The sequence below is a fragment of the Lemur catta genome, chromosome 11 (assembly GCF_020740605.2).
Source record: "Lemur catta isolate mLemCat1 chromosome 11, mLemCat1.pri, whole genome shotgun sequence".
Classification (NCBI taxonomy): domain Eukaryota; kingdom Metazoa; phylum Chordata; class Mammalia; order Primates; family Lemuridae; genus Lemur; species Lemur catta.
In genome coordinates this window covers 65,684,469-65,705,110 of record NC_059138.1, presented here as the reverse complement: position 1 = coordinate 65,705,110, position 20,642 = coordinate 65,684,469, and the positions used below count along the sequence as shown (strand labels likewise).

Sequence of the window (20,642 nt, the reverse complement as noted above, 5' to 3'; positions counted from 1 at the left end):
CCTTTATGTAAAGCCCAGAGCCACAAAAGGCAGCTTGATGTGAAAGAAGAACTAGGAAAACTTAGCTTGCCTTCAGCAGAAAGGATAAGAACTGTCAAGATCATGGTTAGAAATGATATCTTTCACTCACAAGAAATTGAAAGCTCAGCTTGAATCCCAACATGGGTGTCTCTGGATTTAGTTGTCCTCAAGTAATTGTATACCACAGGGTTTCAAGCCTGAGAGTTAATATTAAAATTATTTCTGAACCGTTGAAACCAGCAGTTAAAGTGGTGACACTGCTCAGTGTGAATGCCTCCATTGCCCATAGCACTCAGAACAGCCAGGGAGAAGCAACACCTGCTGAAAATGAGCTTACAAAAAGCAATTAAAAGCCACAGGAAGAAATAATGAACCACAATAAGGGAGAGTCAGCAGACTCAGAAAATGAGATGATTTGTGTCCTGAGATCTTGGAGATGGCAATCTTAGTAGACTTTAAGATAAGTATGTTAAAAATATTCACAGAGATAAGTCCTAAGAATAATCAATATGAAAAAAGAACCAAATGAAATTCTAGAAATCAAAAAATACAGTGATTAAAATTAAAGTCAGAGGATGGATTTAAAAAATAGACCAGATACAGATGAGAGGACACTCAGTAAACTTGTGGAGACTTGAACCTAGAATAGAATAGAGCACAGAGAGATGAAGAAATGGAAAATCATGATTGTCCTTAGGATTCTTTTTAAAAAACGACAAAATCAGAAGAAAAATTAAAGAAAATGATTCAAAGTCCATCTCCTTAAGGTTAATATAAAATGGAAACAAACTTTGATTTTAAAAATTACCTTACTTGGATGATCTGTGGCAAATCAGTAGGAAAATACTTCTAAATAAAAAAAGATCTCCAGAATAAACTACATTTTAAAATTGTTGAATATTATCAAAGAAAGAGAGTTTCCAGAAGGTAAACTTTATCCTATGGGTTTTGCTGTCTAATTGAAAAGATTTTAATTCAAATACAACTGAATAGTGAAAGCTAGTACAAAAGGTTATTTTTTGTGTAATTTTTCTTCTATTTAAGAGATTATAATGTTACCTTCTGAGGTGGTGCTGTGATAGCATCACTAATGACAGCTCTTTGAGATGAGAGAGAATCCATAGTAGACATCACTTTTTGGTTGGTAGTGTCATCATAAACTTGTAGTTTATTTTGTATTATAGCCATCGTATGTAATACCTTATGGGTATGAGTATAGAAGATGGAGATCTATTTTATCTTTTCATGACATCCTTTTGTGTCAGTCTGTCATTTCAGATTCTTCTTCATTTCATGTTGTCTTTTTTGTTTTTGCTCTTCACCTTCCTCCTTTTTGTGTCTTTTGTTCCTCTTCATTTTATTTTAAATGACTAGTATATGCTGACTATGACCCATATGCTGTGGCAGGCGTTTGTAATGATCATGGCAAGACGTATGCACTATATGCCATCACTGTACACCGGCGCAGTCTGAACAGTGAGGAGATGTGGAAGACCTATCGTCGTTACAGTGACTTTCATGACTTCCACATGAGAATCACCGAACAGGTAATGAGATTTTTAAAACTTGCATACTTTACATTATTTTTTTATTTCATTTTGATTCCAAATAGTTCTGAGGATGTTCAGATATTGACCAAAGCTAATGAAAGAAAATAAGGTAAGCATTTTTTATGTAATCAGCATAAATCTTAGAATGATTTTGAGCATTTAACCAAAATATTAAATGTTGAGAACTATAACCAGTCCTGACCATTGTGGACTAGTGATAAAACATCAATGATATACCTTGGAAAATTAAAATGAATGCATATTTCTGATTCTTAAATTTGTGTCTGTGTCTGTTGTGCTTTACAAAGATATTTGGGTTTGGTTTGAAGTTGGGATGAGAATTGCTGTAAGGCATTTTGTGCCTTTATTTTTAGAGGTATAATTCAAAACTAAGCGTAGTTATTTTAAATGGCAGCCTCATCCAACAGTAACAGTTAAATCTTTGATCCGTTGCTTTATTTTGAACCACAATATTTACCAAATAATGGTTTTAATTCTTCTGAATACAACCCTGTTGTTTTATAGAAGTAACTGTAAGGACCCCTAAAGATAACAAATGTAAAGAAATTATTTCCCTGTCCTAATATTTTTAATTAAATATTTTATCTTCTTAGAAACAGATATCACAAGATGAATTAGAATAGGTGATATATGACATTTATTTTAACTCTTGAAAGTATTTGAATTATTCAAGATTTTTAGATACACAATTGGTATTAAGCCAATAAAAATAATATTTAAAGGTAACATCAGATTGCGCTATAGCTTGGAAATGACATTATACTACTTTGAAAATTAGAAAATATCCTTTTCACTTAAAATAGTGGAAAAAATATGGTTGGCGCCATGATCTCATTAAAATATTTTATGGATAGAGTGAGATAAACTATTAATAGCTTAAAAGTGATTAAATACAAAAGGTTAGTGTTGACTTCTGAAGCCCTTATTAAAAGGACTATTTTGAATTTTGTTCATAAGGAAATTAATAACTGTGGACATGTCTGTTCTTGTGTTGAATAGATCTTTTCTTCATGTTTAGCTTGATTTGTTTGCAGCGGTAAAAGAATTTTCTGCGCCACAATGAAGAAATAATTGCTTTACTTTTTCAAATATACCCTATTTGATACTGTTTTAAAAGCATATAGCTCATATATCTCTTTCTTCCCATCCTTACACTTTAACCAAACATGATAATTTAAAAAATAATTTGGATTGGTAAGAGTAGTTTTATTTACTTGGCAATTAATGGGAATTTGGTTTAATACAAGATTTTCTTTGTTCGAATAGTTGTAATTTTGTTTCTAGTATTAAGAAGAATAATCATTGCCTAATTTAAATGTTCTAGATAGGACTGTAAACATTATGTTTACATATTGACAAATATAAGGGAAGAACATGCTTTAAAATAAAACTTTTTTAGGAGGACAGTTCATGCACAAATTTCCCTTTTCAGTACAGCACCAAAAATGAAATGAAATTGATGTGGCACAGTTCCTTTTCAAATGACTCAATGTTGGTAAAGTGGACATGTTTTGGTGGTGTTTCTTATGAAGTCACAGTGGTTGTGATTACTTAAGTGTTTAGATTGCTCACAGAGCTTAAGAAATTAAAAACTGAGCTTTTAAATGAAAATTAGGTTTTAGTAAAATACTAAACAACTGTAAATAAAATGCTGTTTGCCTTTTAGTTCTGCCTTATCTATACCTTTAAAACTCAAATCTTTTATAATGGAAGAAAAATGCAGTGACTTGTAGTACAACCTATAGACATGATTAAATGTTAAGTCATAGAGCTCTTGAAGTAAAATTGTTTAAAAACAAGTTTCATTTTATTTAACTACGATATAAACTTTTCCCAGTCTGACTATGTGAACTGTTTATTTTCTTTAAAGATTTTAATAGTTTAATTTGATATTTTATGGAGATTTATAAAAATTAATTTAAAAAATGGAAATGTTATATGTCCTGAATTGCTCATTCATTTGTTGAACAAATATTTATTGAGCTTTTCCTATATGCCTGGTACCCTTCTTGATGCAATATAACAGAGAACAAGACAGACCAAATCCTTGCCTCTAGTAGCTTATATTCCAGTAGCTACTGTGAATTTCTGTTTTATTGGGTGAGAGCTACATAAGTATAGATAAAATACCAGTGATTTAAATGATAATATTAAGTATTCATTAAGGCAACTGAATAAAAATATGCACCTATAATCAACAGATTTTGAATTCTTTTATTACAAAATTTCAAGCCTGCTCTTTTAAAGTTTTCAGTGTATTAGGAATCTAAACTGGATATGTTTAATGTGGAAAGATAAGATCTTTGATTTTAGAATGTTTATGATTTATATATAGTATTTATTTGTAAACATTGAAATACTGTTTTAATTTATTTGAGATCTTTTTTGATAAATTTCTAATTTCTTTGACATGCCTTTTAAAAATGTTTTCGTTCTGAATTTTTAGAAGAGGGAATTATATTACCTTTCAGGGAATGTGCTACCTTTTACTTGTACTTATAAATGATCTTTTAAATAGCAAGCATATTATAAGTTAATATAGAATATAAAATTCCCATGTGCGCCCCTCCCCCCATTTTCCCCTTACTTTTACAGTTTGAAGAAACTGTTAGTGATTTATGTTTCTATTGTGGACAGAGAACTTAAAAAGGAGTTTGTTTTGGTAATTTAGGTTTTGAGAAAATAACTGTATTATTGCAACATTGAATTTTTTTTTCTTATAATAAGGTTTAATATTTTAAAATTTCTGAAATAAATTGTTTTAATAGATATTGTTATATTCTGTTGGTATGTTAGTTTGCTGGGGCTGCTATAACAAATTACCACAGACTGGGTGGCCTAAACAACAAGTTTATTTTCCTATGTTCTGGAAGTTAGAAATCGAAGATCAAGGGGTTGGCAAGTTTGGTTTCACATGAGGCCTCTCTTCTTGGCTTCTAAATGGCCACCTTCTTGTTTTGTTCCCACATGGCCTTTTCTCTATGTGTTTGCATTTCTGGTGTCTGTTTTTGTGTCCAAATTCTCTCCTATAAAAACACAAGTCAGATTAAAACAGGCCCCACCCTAAGAGACTCATTTTAACTTAATCACCTCCTTAAAGCCCCATTCTCCAAATATAGTTACAATCGGAGGTACTAGAGGGTAGGTCTTCAACATATGAATTTTGGGGAAATACAGTTCAGGCCCATAATACTTCTAATGCCAGAATAAACTATGCATTCTCAAAAATTGAGTCAGTAGTTTAATGTGGATAAGTAATATTACAGGAAATTAGGTATTTTGGGGGGACTACCTCGAAAAAGTAAATTTACTTCTATTAAGTATGATTTTTTAAAAAAGAATTTAATTCATAAAACCAGGTGTTCTCTATTGGACGTGTGATATTCAATGAGGACGCATTTCTATAATAATGCTTTTGTGAATCACCAAATCTGTATATATCACTGTAGTATAACATTTTCTCTGTAAATTGCCGCTATCCTTTTTTCTTTTTCCTGCCATGACTGGAGCAGAAGACTTGCTTTTACTTTTCATATATAATATATAATGAACATGTTCACATTTTCGCTCCAAGCAGCCATCAGATTTGTCATTCCATTTAATAATTTATCAGAATCTCCTGTTTGGGGATGGAAATTATCCTAATCCTCTTCATTTCCTCTTCTCTTTCATCTCTGCACTGGGAATTAGTTTTCTTTACAAAGATGATCATATTATTGTTTTAAACAAAGAATGGTTTTAAAAAGTTCATTTCACTTTAGGATATGTATCACATGGGAAAAACAATGAGACTGCTTGAAATTTCAGGTAGTAGGCTGTTGGTGAGGTATAGTCACTAGCTAAATGACTTTGCTCTTATACTATCTTAGCAGCTTTCATAGTATGCCTAAAAATCTGTGTTTTAATGTGGCATTATAGATTCCCATCATGGACTGTTAAAGATGCACCCAAATGGTAACTATGTAAATGCTAGATTTATAGTATATACATTTACTTTGTGTTTGTAGCTTTACGAGATAAAATATATGCTGATAGCTCTTAATTTTTTTGTTGTTAATCTATGAATTTATTTTTAAGGTAATTGATGGGGAAGAGGTATCTGTGTTTATTATAATTGTATATATACAAAGTTGTAATATAGCTACTATCTATATTTTGAAATTTGCCTTTAAACTTTTGATAATTACCTATTGTAATGATTAATTGATTGAAGTCATTAATATTTTTTTTTTTTTTTTTGAGACAGAGTCTCACTTTGTTGCCCGGGCTAGAGTGAGTGCCGTGGCGTCAGCCCAGCTCACAGCAACCTCAAACTCCTGGGCTTAAGCAATCCTTCTGCCTCAGCCTCCCGAGTAGCTGGGACTACAGGCATGCGCCACCATGCCCGGCTAATTTTTTCTATGTATATATTTTTAGCTGTCCAGATAATTGATTTCTATTTTTAGTAGAGACGGGGTCTCGCTCAGACTGGTCTCGAACTCCTGACCTCGAGCGATCCACCCGCCTCGGCCTCCCAGAGGGCTAGGATTACAGGCGTGAGCCACCGCGCCCGGCCTGAAGTCATTAATATTAAAAATATTTATTTGATATTGTAATAAGCTGGAAACTCATAACTTTGATCACTAAAAGTTTTATTTGCCAACACTGTATTCACAAGTCTGTGGGTTATTAAAGAAAGTATTTCTTAAAATCGTTTATTATGAAAATTTTGAACAATCTCAGAATTAGAATACTAAAATGAAACCCCACATGGCCAATATCTGTCTTCATCAATTATCCAAATTTGTTATTTTTAATTGAAAATACTTTTTTATAATAAATAACATTAGAACTGTATTTTGGGCATATTTGGACAATATTATGATTTTTTTATTTTTCTTAATATAATAAAATGTATTGCAGAATTATCTGTTGAAGATACTTTTGATATGTAGAGAAATTGTCACTTGGGAAATTCTTTTGTCTTTATATTAAAAACTAAGAAGTACTCTTGGCTGTATTTTATCTTACAGTTTGAAAATCTATCAAGTATTTTGAAACTTCCTGGAAAAAAGACTTTTAATAATATGGATAGAGATTTTTTAGAAAAGAGAAAAAAGGATCTAAATGCATATTTGCAAGTAAGTCCATGTTTATTATTGTGCATAGATTTTCATTTAATGTAGCACACCGATATAACATCTCTTTATTAAAGAATGTTTTTACTTTAGTAATGGGATAGCAACCACTTTTGAGCTTGTCAAATGTGATATGTAGTCTGCTCAGTAATTTATAAACACTATTTCTGTGTTTATTGATTAAGTTAGTTTTCTAGGCAGTATTAGGGATTTTGCTCATTCATGTTTAGATGACTATGTGCACACACACAGCCATTCCAGATTACTTTAAAGTCTCAATATTTTATGGTGGTCTAAATAGTTCAGTGTTTCCAATTCAGTAGAAAATAACTCTTCATGGTGTATCAAACGCTAGCAGATTTTATTCCCAGAGAAATGTGTATAGCTGCCTCCCATGGTCCATAATGATTCTAAAGCTTCTAAAATTATAGAATAATTTAAGAGAGGGATAGATCTGAGGAACTGTTAAGTGTCCTGGGCATATAGTTTTCTTTTGTGGAATAATAAAACATGTCTTACAAATTACTTATCGCATCAAAAAGACTCCCAGAAATAACTTTGTTTTAAACCTGAGTGCTCAGATGCCAGATATAATAATAATATCACTTTATGGTTTTTTATACTAATTAGTGGTTTATAGTTTTTGATGTACTAGACAAAGCATCAGCTCAGATTTATGGTGTTCCCTTATTTAGCTCCCCAGCCTCTACAACAGGGGTTAGCGAACTATAGCCTTCAGACTTCATCCAGCCTATTACCTGTTTTTATCAAGAGTTAACAGGGAGCATAGTCACCCTTTCATTTATGATTGTCTGTGGCTGCTTTTGCAAACAGCAGAGTTGAGTAGCTGCAGTTAAGATTCTATGGATCACAAAACCTAAAATAATTTTTATCTGGCTTTTGATGGAAAATGTTTGTTGACTAGCATTAGAATTTAGTAAAACTTAGCTAACAAATATACTTGATATTGTGTTTAGAAGGTTTTCTTTCTCTCTCTTAAATATTTATAGCTGTGATTGGGTTTGTTTGTAATTGTAATTCCATGTGATTATTATGTACTGAAAGTATAGCAAAAATATGAATCTCTGCTATAATTCACTTTTGTCTTTTCCTGGCTTCAAGCTGAGTGATATTATTGGTGTTAAGACCCTTATCAAACATTTTGATTTTTTTTTAAAGTACCAACTTCTGTTCCATGAATATCTATATCATTTATTTATATGATTTTTGAAAATAACCACCATTTCCATATCTAGTGGTATAACTGTACCTTTTAAGTTTGGGTGTGTTGTATACTTCTTAGCTAAAGAATGCAGTATGTCGAACTTGTTCCATTGATGGAACTAAGCTAGAATGTTAAGTTAGTATTAGCAGTTATGAAAGCAGTATTTTGTTTGGGACTTCTTTATAACACTTAAAAGTTTTTATTTGGATTATTCTATGTACTTTATTTCGTAAAATTCTTTTTCTATTTAATGTTAACTCTAGAATTATTATGCAAATAATATAACAATTTTCTAATGTGAATCTTCTTAGTATAAGCTATAAGGTCTTGAAAATAGAATAGTAAATATATTTGGACAACTTTCAATTAGATGCACTGAAAGTCAAAATAGCAGTGAGGAAGAATATACACCAAACTGTTAATCATAAAATTATTAGTGACTTTATTTTAAACTGTATATTTGGGTTTTTTAAATATAAAATTAAAATTCTTTGCTTTTTATGAGCTAAAATTATAAACAAAGTTAATTTCCAGCATCCTATCCATTAAAGATGTCTCTTTTTTAAAATTTTTCTGTTAGTTATTATTAACTCCTGAAATGATGAAAGCATCCCCAGCTTTGGCTCACTGTGTATATGATTTCCTTGAGAACAAAGCCTACAGTAAAGGGAAAGGGGATTTTGCTCGCAAGGTAAGCAGACCATTGCATTGGGTTTTCACATCTTGTTTTTAATAAAAGAAAATAAATTTAGATTTTTATGTGTGTTTTAGATTTAGGGAGTATAAATGGTTTTTTGTTATATGGGTGAGTTGTATACAGGTGAAGTCTGGGCTTGTAGTGTACCTGTCACCCAAATAGTACTCAATAGGTAATTTGTACTCATTGTACTCAATACATAATTTTTCCTTCCACCTTCTCCCTTTTCTGAGTCTCTGGTGTCCATTATAGCACTCTGTATGAGCACACATACCCATAGCTTAGCTCCCACTTACAAGTAAGAGCGTGTGGTATTTGTTTTTCCATTCCTGAGATATTTCTCTTAGGCTAATGGCCTCCACTTCCATCCAAGTTGCTGCCGAAGACATTCTTTCATTCTTTTTTATGACTGAGTAGTATTCCAAGGTGAGTGCATGTGTGTGTATGTGTGAGTTTGTGTGTGTGTATCACATTTGCTTTATCCCCTGGTCAATTGTACGGAACTCAGATTGATTCCACATCTTTGCAATTGTGAATTATGCTGTGATAAATATATGAGTACATGTGCTTGTTTTATATAATGACTTATTTTCCTTTGGATAGATACCCAGTAGTGGGATTGCTGGATTGAATAGTAGATCTACTTTTAGTTTTCTGAGGAGTCTCCATACTGTTTTCTGTAGAGGTTGTACTAATTTACATCCCACAAACAGTGTATAAGTGTTCCCTTTCACTGCATCTGTGCCAACATTTATTGTTTTTTGACATTTTAATAGCAGTCATTCTGATGGGGTAAGTCGCTATCTTATTGTGGTTTTAATTTGTATTTCCCTGATGATTAGTGATGCTGATCATTTTTTTCATACATTTGTTGGCCATTTGTGTATCTTCTTTTGAAAAACGTCTGTTCATGTCTCTTGCTCACTTTTTAATGGGGTTATTTATTTATTTTTCTTGCTGATTCGTTTGAGTTCCTTGTAGATTCTGGATATTAGTCCTTTGTCGGGTGCATAGTTGGCAAATATTTTCTCCCATTCTGTAGGTTGTCTGCTTACCATGTTGATTATATCTTTCCCTGTGCAGAAGCTTTTTAATTGAAGTACCATTTGTTTTCATTTTTGTTGTATTTGCTTTTGATGTCTTAGTCATAAATTCTTTGCCTAGTCCAAAGTTGAGAAAAAATTTTCCTAGGTTTCCTCTAGAATTTTTATGGTTTTAGGTATTACATTACATTAATCCATCTTGAGTTAATTTTTGCATATGGTGAGAGATAGGGATCCAATTTTCTCAGCACCATTTATTGAATATGGCATCTTTCCCCAGTGTATGTTTTTGTCTGCTTTGTCTAAGATCAGTGGTATATGGTTTTTTTTCTGGGTTCTCTCTTGTGTTGCATTGATGTATGTGTCTACTTTATACCAGTACCATACTGTTTTGGTTACTGTAGCCTTGTAGTATAATTGAAGTCAGGTAATGTGATGCCCCCAGACTTGTTCTTTTTGTGTAGGACTGCTTTGGCTATTTGGGCTCTTTTTTGATTTTATATGAAATTTAGGATTGCTTTTTCTGATTTTGTGAAAAATGGCTTTGGTAATTGATAGGAATTGCATTCCTGTAATCTGTAAATTACTTTGGGCAGTATGGACATTTTAACAATATTGATTCTTCAATCCATGAGCAGGGGATGTTTTTTCCATTTGTTTCTGTCTTCTATGATTTCTTTCATCAGTGTTTTATAGTTCTCCTTGTAGAGCTCCTTCACCTCCATGGTTAAGTATATTCCTAGGGGCTTTTGCTTTTCTGCAGCTGTTGTAAATCATATTGCGTTCTTGATTTTATTCCCATCTTGGCTGTTGTTAATATATAGAAATGCCGCTCATTTATTTATGTTGATTATGTAACCTGAGATTTTACTGAATTTATTTATACTAGGAATCCTTTGGGTTTTCTAGATACAAGATCATATCATCAGCAAATAGGGATAGTTTGATCTCCTCTTTCGTGATTTGGATGCTCTTTCTTTCTTTCTATTGCCTGATCACTCTGGCTAGGACTTCCAGTACTATGTTGATGGAACCAGTGAAAGTGGGCACCTTTGTCCTGTTCCAGTTCTTAGGGAGAATACTTTTCAGCTTTTCCTCATTCAGTGTGATGGTGACTATGGGTTTGTCATATATGGCTTTTATAATTTTGAGATATGTTCCTTGTATGCCTAGTTTTTTGAGGGTTTTTTATCATGAAGGGGTCCTGGATTTTATTAAATGCTTTTTCTGTATCTATTGATATGATTATTTGTTTTTTTTTTCTAATTCTGTTTATGTAGTGAATCACATTTATTGATTTGCATATGTTGAACCATCCTTGCATCCCTGAAGTGAAACCTACTTGATCATGGTGATTTATCTTTTTGATGTGCTTTTGGATTTGGTTTGTTAGTGTTTTGTTGAGGATTTTTGTTCATCAGGGAAGTTGTTCTGTAGTTTTCTTTTTTTGTTGTGTCCTTTCCTGGCTTTGTTATCAGGGTGATAAGGGCTTCGTAGAATGAGTTAGGGAGGATTCCCTCCTTCCCAATCTTGTAGAACATTTCAGTAGGATTGGTACCATTTCTTCTTTATAGGTCTGGTAGAATTTGTCTGTGAATCTGTCTGGTCCTGGGCTTTTCTTTTTTGGTGGTAGACTTTTTATTACTGATTTCAATCTTGCTGCCCATTATTGGTCTGTTCAGGATTTCTGTTTCTTCCTGATTCAAACTTGGGAGATTGTATGTTTCCAAAAATTTATCCATTTCTTCTAGATTTCTAGTTTATGTGCATAGAGATGTTAATAGCAATCTCAGATTATCTTTTGTATTTCTGTGGGATCAGTCGTAATGTCTCCTTTTTCATTTCTGAATGAGTTTATTTTAATCCTCTGTCTTTTCTTGATTAATCTTTGCTGGTGGTCTATCAGTTTTGTTTATCATTTCAAAGAACCAATTTTTCATTTCTTTGATCCTTTGTATTGTTTTATTGGATTCAGTTTTATTTAATTCTGCTCTGGTATTTGTTATTTCTTGTCTTTTGCTAGCTTTGGGTTTAGTTTGTTCTTGTTTTTCTAGTTCCTTGAGGTGTGACATTAGGTTGTTAATTTGTGATCTTTCTTTTTGATGTAGGCAGTTAGTGCTAGAAAATTCCCTCTTACCACTGCTTTTACTGTATCCCACAGGTTTTGGTAGTTTGTGTCACCATTATCATTGAATTAGGAAATTTTTTTATTTCCATCTTGATTTCATCATAGACCAAAAGATCATTCTGCAACAGGTTGTTTAATTTCCATATATTTGTATAGTTTTGAGAGTTCCTCTTGGGATTGATTTCTAGTTTTATTCCATTGTGGTCTGAGAAAATACATAGTATTATATGATTTTGACTTTTTAAAATTTGTTAACTAAGACTTATTTTATGGCCTAATATATGGTCTGTCTTGGAAAATGTCCCATGCACTGATGAGAAGAATGTATATTCTGCGGTTGTTTGGTACAGTGTTCTGTAAATGTCTCTTAGGTCTCTTTGTTTTATAGTCCCTTTTAAGTCCAGAGTTTCTTTGTTGATTTTCTGCCTCAATGATCTTTCTGGTTCTGTCAGTGGAGTGTTGAAGCCCTCTCCTATTACTGTGTTGCTGTTTATTTCTGTTTGTAGGTCTGGTAGTGTTTGTTTTATGAATCTGGGAGCTCCAGTGTTAGGTGCATATATATTTAGGATTGTTATATCTTCTTATTGAATTGATCCCTTTATCATTATATGATGACCGTCTTTGTCATTTTTTTACTATTGTTGACTTAAAGTCAATTTTGCTTGATATAAGAATAGCTACTCCTGCTTGCCTTTGGTTTCCATTTGCATGAAATATTTTTTTCTACCCCTTTACCTTGAATCTGAGAATCTTTTCAAGTTACATGGGTTTCTTGGAGACAACAGATATTTGAGTTATGTTTTTTAATCCATTCCATCTATCTAGATATTTCAAGTGGGTCATATAGACCATTTACATTCAATGTTAATATTGATATGTGAGATACTGTTCCAGTCCCCATGGTGATTATTACCTTTACCTAGTTGCTTTGTATTCTTCCTTGTGTTAGTGTTTTATCAGAGCTATTAGTTTTTACTTTCTAGTGTTTTTATACTGGTGAATATTGACCATTTGTTTCAATGTTTAGAACTTCTTTGAGCATTTCTCATAGTCTAGTGGAGACAAATTCCCTTAGCATTTGCTGTTTGGGGAAAGACTTTATTTCACCTTAATTTATGAAATTTAGTTTCACAGGACACGGAATTCTTGGCTGACAGTTACTCTGTTTAAGAAGACTAAAGATAGGACCCTAGTCCCTTCTGGCTTGTAAGGTTTCTGCTGAGAATTCTGCTGTTAGTCTAATAGGTTTTCTTTTGTAAGTTATTTGATGTGTTTGTCTCACTGATTGTGGGAGTTCCTCCTTCATATTATTGACTTTGGCCAGTCTGATAACTGTGTGTCTTGGTGATACACTTTTTGCACTGAATCTCTTAGAAGTTCATTGAGTTTCTTGTACCTGGATGACTAAATGCCTAGGAAGACCAGGGAAGTATTTCTACATTATCTCTTCAAATAGATTTTCCAAAAACAGGTTTCTTATTTGTTTGTTTTTTTTTTGTTTGTTTGTTTGTTTTGAGACAGGGTCTCACTTTGTTGCCCAGACTACAGTGCAGTGGTGTCATCATAGCTCACTGCAGCCTCCAGCTCTTGGGCTCAAGCGATCCCCCTGCGTTAGCCTACTGAGTACCTGGGATTACAGGTGTGCACCACCATGCCTGGCTAATTTTTCTATTTTTTGTAGAGATAGGGTCTCATTCTTGATCAGGCTGGAAATTCTCTTTTTTATTTTTCCTTTTTTTTTTTTTTTTGATTGGATTAATTTGAAAGGCTTGTCTTTAAACTCTGATATTCTTGGTTTTGCTTAACCTATTCTTAAAACTTTTCCACTGTGTTTTGTATTTGCCTAAATAAATTTTTCATTTCTAGAGTTCTTTTTGTTTATTTGATTGTTTTTATCGATCTGTTTAGTAAAATTTTCATTCATGTGCTCAATGATTTTTCTGGTTTGAGTTGATTTTATATTTTCTCTTGGATCACATTGAGCTTCCTTACAATTCATATTTTGAATTCTTTATCTTTTAGTCTTTTCATTTCAGTTGGGAACCATTGCTAAAGAGCTGGTGTGATCCTTTGCGGGGAGGCAGTGTCATTAAGCTCTGTTTTTTTCTACTGCCAGAATTTTTGTGCTGATTGATGCCTTCTGATCTGGAGAGACTGTCATTTCTTGTTTTTGAGCTTTCTTTTGTTTAGATGTGACTTTTTCCTGCCCTTTTAACTGTAGTGTTTTTGTTGGGTCAGGACTTCAGACTTTGCTTGAGGGTACTTTCATGGGGGACTGTGTTCTGAGTGAATATCTTGGTTATATAATAGATATCCTTAGCATGGTGGTTTTCTCAAATGCTGGTTATTTGTAGGCTGTAGCAGTCCCTGCCTCATATCGAGAAGAGGAAATCTTTTAAATAATTTAAAATGGGATATAAGACCTATACTTGGAATAAGATGCTAGGTTAAGACAATAAATGATTACGTTCTCAAATTGGGCAGGGTAGTTTAATGAGTAATAACACAGGCTCTAAAATCAGGCAGTCTTTGATTCAAATCCCTGCCCTGCTTTTTACTAGCTGTGACCTTGAACATGTTACTTAACCTTTGGTAGTTTAGTTTCCTCAAGAAATCATCATGTTAATCCTCATTTTAGAGCATTATGTAAATCAAGTTTGATATTCTGTGTATGACAGAGCCTGGCAAATAATTAACCTCTGAATAAATGTTTGCTCTTAGTAGCAATAATTGCAGGAGCAGGAGAAGCAGTTGGGGAAGCTGGGTGATGGGTATGCAGGAGCAATTTGTATTATTTTTGCAAGCTTTTATAAGCCTGAAATTATTTCAAATGAAAATTTAAAAAGAAAAAGGACTTCCCCTCTATTTCTCTTCCTTCTCAAAAGACTAACCTTTTCTAAAAAGATTACATAATTGATACAAAGTAAGTAAAACTAACAATTGTAACTATGAGAATTTCATAGGATTACTCTAGGACAGTGGTCCCCAACCTTTTTGGCACCAGGGACCACTTTCATGGAAGACAGTTTTTCCGTGGATGGGGGTTGCGGGGACGTGGGTGGGGGGAGGGTATCAGGGGGTGGGGTGATTAGGGATGATTCAAGCAGATAAGCGCATTACATTTATTGTGCACTTTATTTCTATTATTATTACATTGTATTATATAATGAAGTAATTATACAACTCACCATAATGCAGAATCAGTGGGATTCCTGAGCTCTGATCAGGCAGTGATGCAAACGATGGGGAGCAGCTGGAAATACAGATAAAACTTCACTCACTCGCCCACTGCTCACCTGCTGTTCAGCCCAGTTCCTAATAGCCCACAGACCGGTCCTGGTCCTGGTCCATGGCCCGGGGCTTGGGGACCACAGCTCTAGGATGTTGGATTCCAATATCCTAATGGATGTTAACATTTCTAAATTGAATGTTTGTTTTAACAAGTTCTAGAGTAACTTATAGTGGTGGGGAGAAAAATATGGTGCTTATCTTTGTAGTTCATAATTAAAGTGATTGAGTTTTAATTCCAACTTTAGTTTTATTGTCAATAGAGATGCATTTCAGTCTTCTTTTTTGATATTTATCTATCTTATTTCCTCTGTCTTAAGATTGTATCAATTTTCGGATAAAGCAATTGATAACAGTTTTTTGAGATAGAGACATTATATTAAATGTATACAACTTTTTATTTATTTATGTTTTTTTATCAACCAACAGTAGGGAATATGTATGCTCAAACAGATAGCACTTTTTTAAAAAAATTATCAATGGAGTCTAAAGATTCTTCTGAATTGTTTCTGGCAATCCGCAATAACATCTGTTTTTTGTAAGCTATCACCAAGGTCATCTTGACCTCTTTTGGATTGTCAGAATGATTTGTATGCATATCAAGAATTCGGGGTTTTCAACTACATTTCCTTTTTGGCTAAATTATAGTTTACTTTTTCCTTAATTATACTAGAAATTAAATAGTTATTAGAGAAAATCATCAGTAAACATTTTATCTGTGGCTGTTTAGAGCTTAAGAAATAATACTATATAACACACTAATTTGATCACTCAGTTTGTCCTAGCTTTGCAAATTCTGTGGAACAATTCCTAGAAAGAGTAAGTGATAATCAGCCTTTCTCTTTGCACACAGTATGTTTCTATCCAGTTTTGTATGATGGTGTGAAGGCATTTTAAATGTAGTCAGAGATCTACATTTAAGCTAAAATTCCATTGTGTGTGTTGTTACCAATACAAATAACTCAACTGGGGTGGTAATTGAATGAATAGATGTATCTGTGTAAGTCAGACAAAGTATATACTGATGCAGGCAATCCATAATTTACTCCTGTGCCTCGTAATTTAAGTTTTTTTCTTTCTTCCTAAAAATCTATTTTAAGACAAATTCGGTTTTCAGAAGTGGTATCATACACTGATGGACTGTCTTTATGCTTATAAAATTCTGCTTCCTTTAGAGTTAGGCATCTAGAGTCACCTGTGGTGGTTTTTCTATTCTCCATTCATCCCAGTTCCCTTCTAATATAGATACCTGGGGTTTATCCTCAGAAATTAGAAAAAATGAAATTGATTCTGTTTCTTATGAACAATCGGGGTTGGGAGGAAGGAAGAAAATAAAAAAGAGAAAAAAATAAAGAAAAAAATTGATTTTGTAGGTCTGGGACGGTACACAGGCAACGATTTTTAATTATAAAGTGATTCATTATTTAGATAAAAGACTTTCAATGGTAGTTTAGCCCCATGCCTAGATACCATGTGAGGTGGTATTCATTTAATCAACTCATAAGTCATATTGGCTGAACTCAAGTTTCTGCTTTGAAGTGTAAGATGTATAAAAGTCTAAAATATTTATGAGGATATTCAAGCAACTTTTAACTAAGGTTGTGAATTAAAGTGAAATTCATGCCTTTTATATGTCTGAAATTCTATGTCTTCTGTGAAACTTATAACTTATTAGAGTGGTAGTAATTTTCCCTCAAGCTGCATATTTTAAGTGTTATCATGCTTATCTCTTTAGAATTCTATATGTGTTGTGTTGTCGTGACTGTGCTTATCTATAATGTTATTACAGTTAAAACACACATACACAGAGTGTTGGAAGTAATGTCCCAGTCGATTTGCATGCACTGTTCTGGTTGACCAAAAACTACCTATAAAGAATTAGAATTACACGTGTGCATGACCATGTGTGTGTGTGTACGTACACACACAAGAATTATCAGCCATTCAGGAGATTACCTTCATCTTTTTATCTTTGAATCACTTTTTACTAGTGGCAGTGTTTTTCAAATCCTTGTTTATCTCGGTTTCTGTTCTTTGGTTTTACTCTCAGTTGTCCTCTGGTAATGTCCCTTCTGAGGTTGGCTATTCATCACACCTATCTACAGTACTAACAAGAGTGAAGGAGTTTTGTCATCTTGTTGTCATCTATTAACATTGTGTTGTGTTCCCTAAGCAGTGAAGTTCAGTTTTGTCACTATTGTTTTTAATTTTTGCGTTTGTTATCCTTGGTAGCTTTTATGAAGTTTCAGTGCTTTCTAGCAAATAGTCTTCTAGTTTTGTATGACTTTGGTTTTTTGTCCTTTTTTTTCATTTTTTGTTTCTGTTAAAAATCTCTCAGTCCCATGTGTAGCTACTTTGATTTCTCTAGATGTCTCTTTCTTAATTGAAATTATTTGACATTTGTACAGTAAGAATATCAATTTTGCCTCCTGTTCTTCTGGAGATTTTTATTCCTTTTTATATCTGTAGTCATATTTTCTTTTATAGTTTTTGTATTCTGCCTTACTGAAATATGATTTACATGTCTAATTTGCAGCTTCTCTTTTTCTTCTTTGTAATGGACTCCAAATTCCCTCAATAGATTTTAATAGAACATATAATGTATTGTAAAAATTATTTTTTTTAAATATCTTAAACACGTGTTAGTTATTTCAGCTTTCTGTTGTTTATTTTACCTGCTTGTTTTCTTTTCAGTATCTGCACAAAATACCTAATTGTTGCCTTCAATTGTGGCAAAAGTGTGTCGTGGATAATTCTACTTATAGCAATTTCTGTTTTGGAAATGTTTTTATTCAGAATTTCTTTAATAAGAAGACAGCTTAGCTTATATTCATTTTTCTAGCAATAATCTCATCGGTCAAATTTTTAAATCTTATATGTGAATGTGAAAATACATTTTTAAGACACACTAAAGACAACGTTTCTTTGTTTTTAAAATGCAATGACATAATATAGACCAGAAAACTATTACATCTTTTAGGTGTTGTACTCTGTATTTTCTCAGTTTTCTCATTTGAATAACAAATTGGATACAATGAAGTCATGGTATAATATCTTTTTCCCTTTAGATGGACACTTTTGTAAATCCACTTCGCAATTCTATGAGGAATGTTTCAAATGCGGTTAAATCCCTTCCTGATAGCTTGGCAGAGGGAATGACTAAAATGTCAGACAACATGGGTAAAATGTCAGAAAGATTAGGTCAAGACATAAAGCAATCATTTTTCAAGGTAAGAAGACATTTTTTAGTAATGTCTAAAAGCAAACTATTTTTAAGTCAACTAAGATGTATTTAGTTCCTGCCTAGATTTACCTTATTTCCTTAACCTTATTTGTCTTCCAAAGTCCTCTAGACACATAGTCTCATAAAGAATGAAAAACTAAAGAAAATAAATGCTTATCAGAAACAGATTCTGTAAAATACAGTCACTTGTCAGTCTCTGCTACAGTACAGTATTAAAATCCATTTCAAATAAATATTTAAAATTACTAGACTTAATATTCTTTGTACTGTTTTATTCCATTGTGCCATTTTTTAATCCTACAATGCTATTAAATTCAGTAGCAAACACATAAGTGCTATTTTGCAAATGAGTTATACTAGTATTCACTCAGAAAACAAAGTATTATTACTCGTGATGACCAGATCAAAGAGATGAAACATCCTTCACTTCTGTCAGTTTCTGGAGTCATACATTACTGGGTTATACCTCTGAAAGGCATAGAAGAATTTCCCAGGAAGCTTTTTTCATTTACATTAGCAGGTAAAGGTACTGGACCAAATAGTTTGTTGCAGTCCTAATTTACATTTTTAAAATTATTTTGAGGCCAGGTGTGGTGGCTTACACCTGTAATCCCAGCACTTTGGAAGGCTGAGGAGAGAGGATTGCTTGAGCCCAGGAATTCTAGATGAGCCTGGGCAACATAACAAGACTCTGTCTCTATGAAAACAAACAAAAAAATCATTTTGACATAGTTATTTAAAGTTGTAATCAAGCTATAAAAGAAATCTTTGAGTTTTTAGAATTTTCTATTTGCTAGATTATGTTTGAATGAAGGGAAAATGTATATAAACATAGATCAGTTATCTTTAATGTAAGAGACCATTCCTAAAATAGTGTGTGTAAATCAGTACTGTTCTATCAATTCTCATACTTTCCCTGATGCTTTATTTTTACTTCTAATTGTCAGGAAGTATACTAACACTGAAATAAGAATTTTTCAGTACCACTTCCTCTGCTGCTAACTACTCCTGTGACTTTCTACAGAAGTTACTGAACTTTTCCAGGCTTCCTTATCCTCACCAAAAATATGAGGGGGTTAAAATAGGTTATCTTGATGGTCGTCCTTCCAGTGCTAACAAATGATTTTTCACTAACACTGGTCTTTCTGTCCTTCTCTTTGCATAATCTATCAAATAATCAGTTAATTCTTTAAACCTACTAACATACTATCAAATGTTCTTTATGGTAAAAGAAGGAAGATTAGAGTTCTGTTTCCTGGCTGTACTACTAACTACAGTCGTGTATCATTTAACACCAGGATAAGTTCTAAGAAATGTGTCTGTCATTAGGCAATTTAGTTGTCATGCGAACGTCATGGAGTATACTTAGACATACCTGGATGGTTTAGCCTACTATAGCTAAACACATAGCCTATATGATATAGCCTGTTGCTCCTAGGCTACAGACCTGTACAGGACATGTTCCTGTGTTGGATACTGTAGACAGTTATAACACAATGCTAAGTATTTATATATTTAAACATATCTAAACATAGAAAAGGTACAGTCAAATTATGATATAACCTTGTTGACCAAAATGTCATTATACAGTGTGTGACTATTTGGTCTTCCAGTCATTAACCTTTCTTAGATTTAATTCTTCTAAAAAGTATGGGAATTTTAAGTAATCTCTCCCTCCAACTCAAAAGTCAGTCCTCTTTTTAAAGGAAAAAAAACTTTTGGCAATGAAATAATCACCCTTTTATAATTGCTTTCAAACTTTAATTGTTAAAGATTGCTTATATATTGTACCAAAAATCAAATCAAATGCTGATACTCCTTTCAGTTTATTATTGTGTTGTGTTCTTTCACTGTCTACTTTAGTGTGTTTACTTTGTGGGATTTTTTTTTTTTTTTCCTTTTTAGGTGCCTCCTTTAATTCCGAAGACTGATTCAGACCCTGAACATTATCGAGTTTCAGCTCAACTTGATGATAATGTGAGTTAATTTTATTCTTGGTAGTATTTGCTTGTAATTTAAATCATACTTGGCAGATCTCTTTAACTTTTTAATGAAGTAGGATATGTATATGTATTATTAATGTGCACATATTGTAAGTGTGAAGCTTGACAAATTCTTACAAACTGAGTATGCCTATGTAATCAGCACTCTGATCAAAAAACAGAACATTACCAGTACCCCCAAAAGCCCCTCATCCTCTCTTCCCATCTTGACCTTTTCCACCACCGAGGATAATCACTATCCTAACTAGTACCCTGCTTTTATACTTTATATAAATGAAACTGTAAGATATGTACTCCTTTAAGTC

The 20,642-nt window shown here is 32.8% G+C and overlaps 1 protein-coding gene across 2 annotated transcripts in view; it reads left to right on the top strand.

Annotated features, from left to right (window-relative positions):
* Positions 1-20,642, top strand: part of SNX13 (sorting nexin 13) — a 138,476-nt gene that overhangs the window by 107,284 nt on the left and 10,550 nt on the right. For both annotated transcript variants that reach the window (XM_045565359.1, XM_045565360.1), the window contains 5 exons: positions 1,429-1,568; positions 6,605-6,712; positions 8,515-8,625; positions 18,159-18,320; positions 20,240-20,311. In XM_045565359.1, the coding sequence (XP_045421315.1) occupies positions 1,429-1,568; positions 6,605-6,712; positions 8,515-8,625; positions 18,159-18,320; positions 20,240-20,311 (593 nt within the window). The remainder of the gene's footprint in view (positions 1-1,428; positions 1,569-6,604; positions 6,713-8,514; positions 8,626-18,158; positions 18,321-20,239; positions 20,312-20,642) is intronic.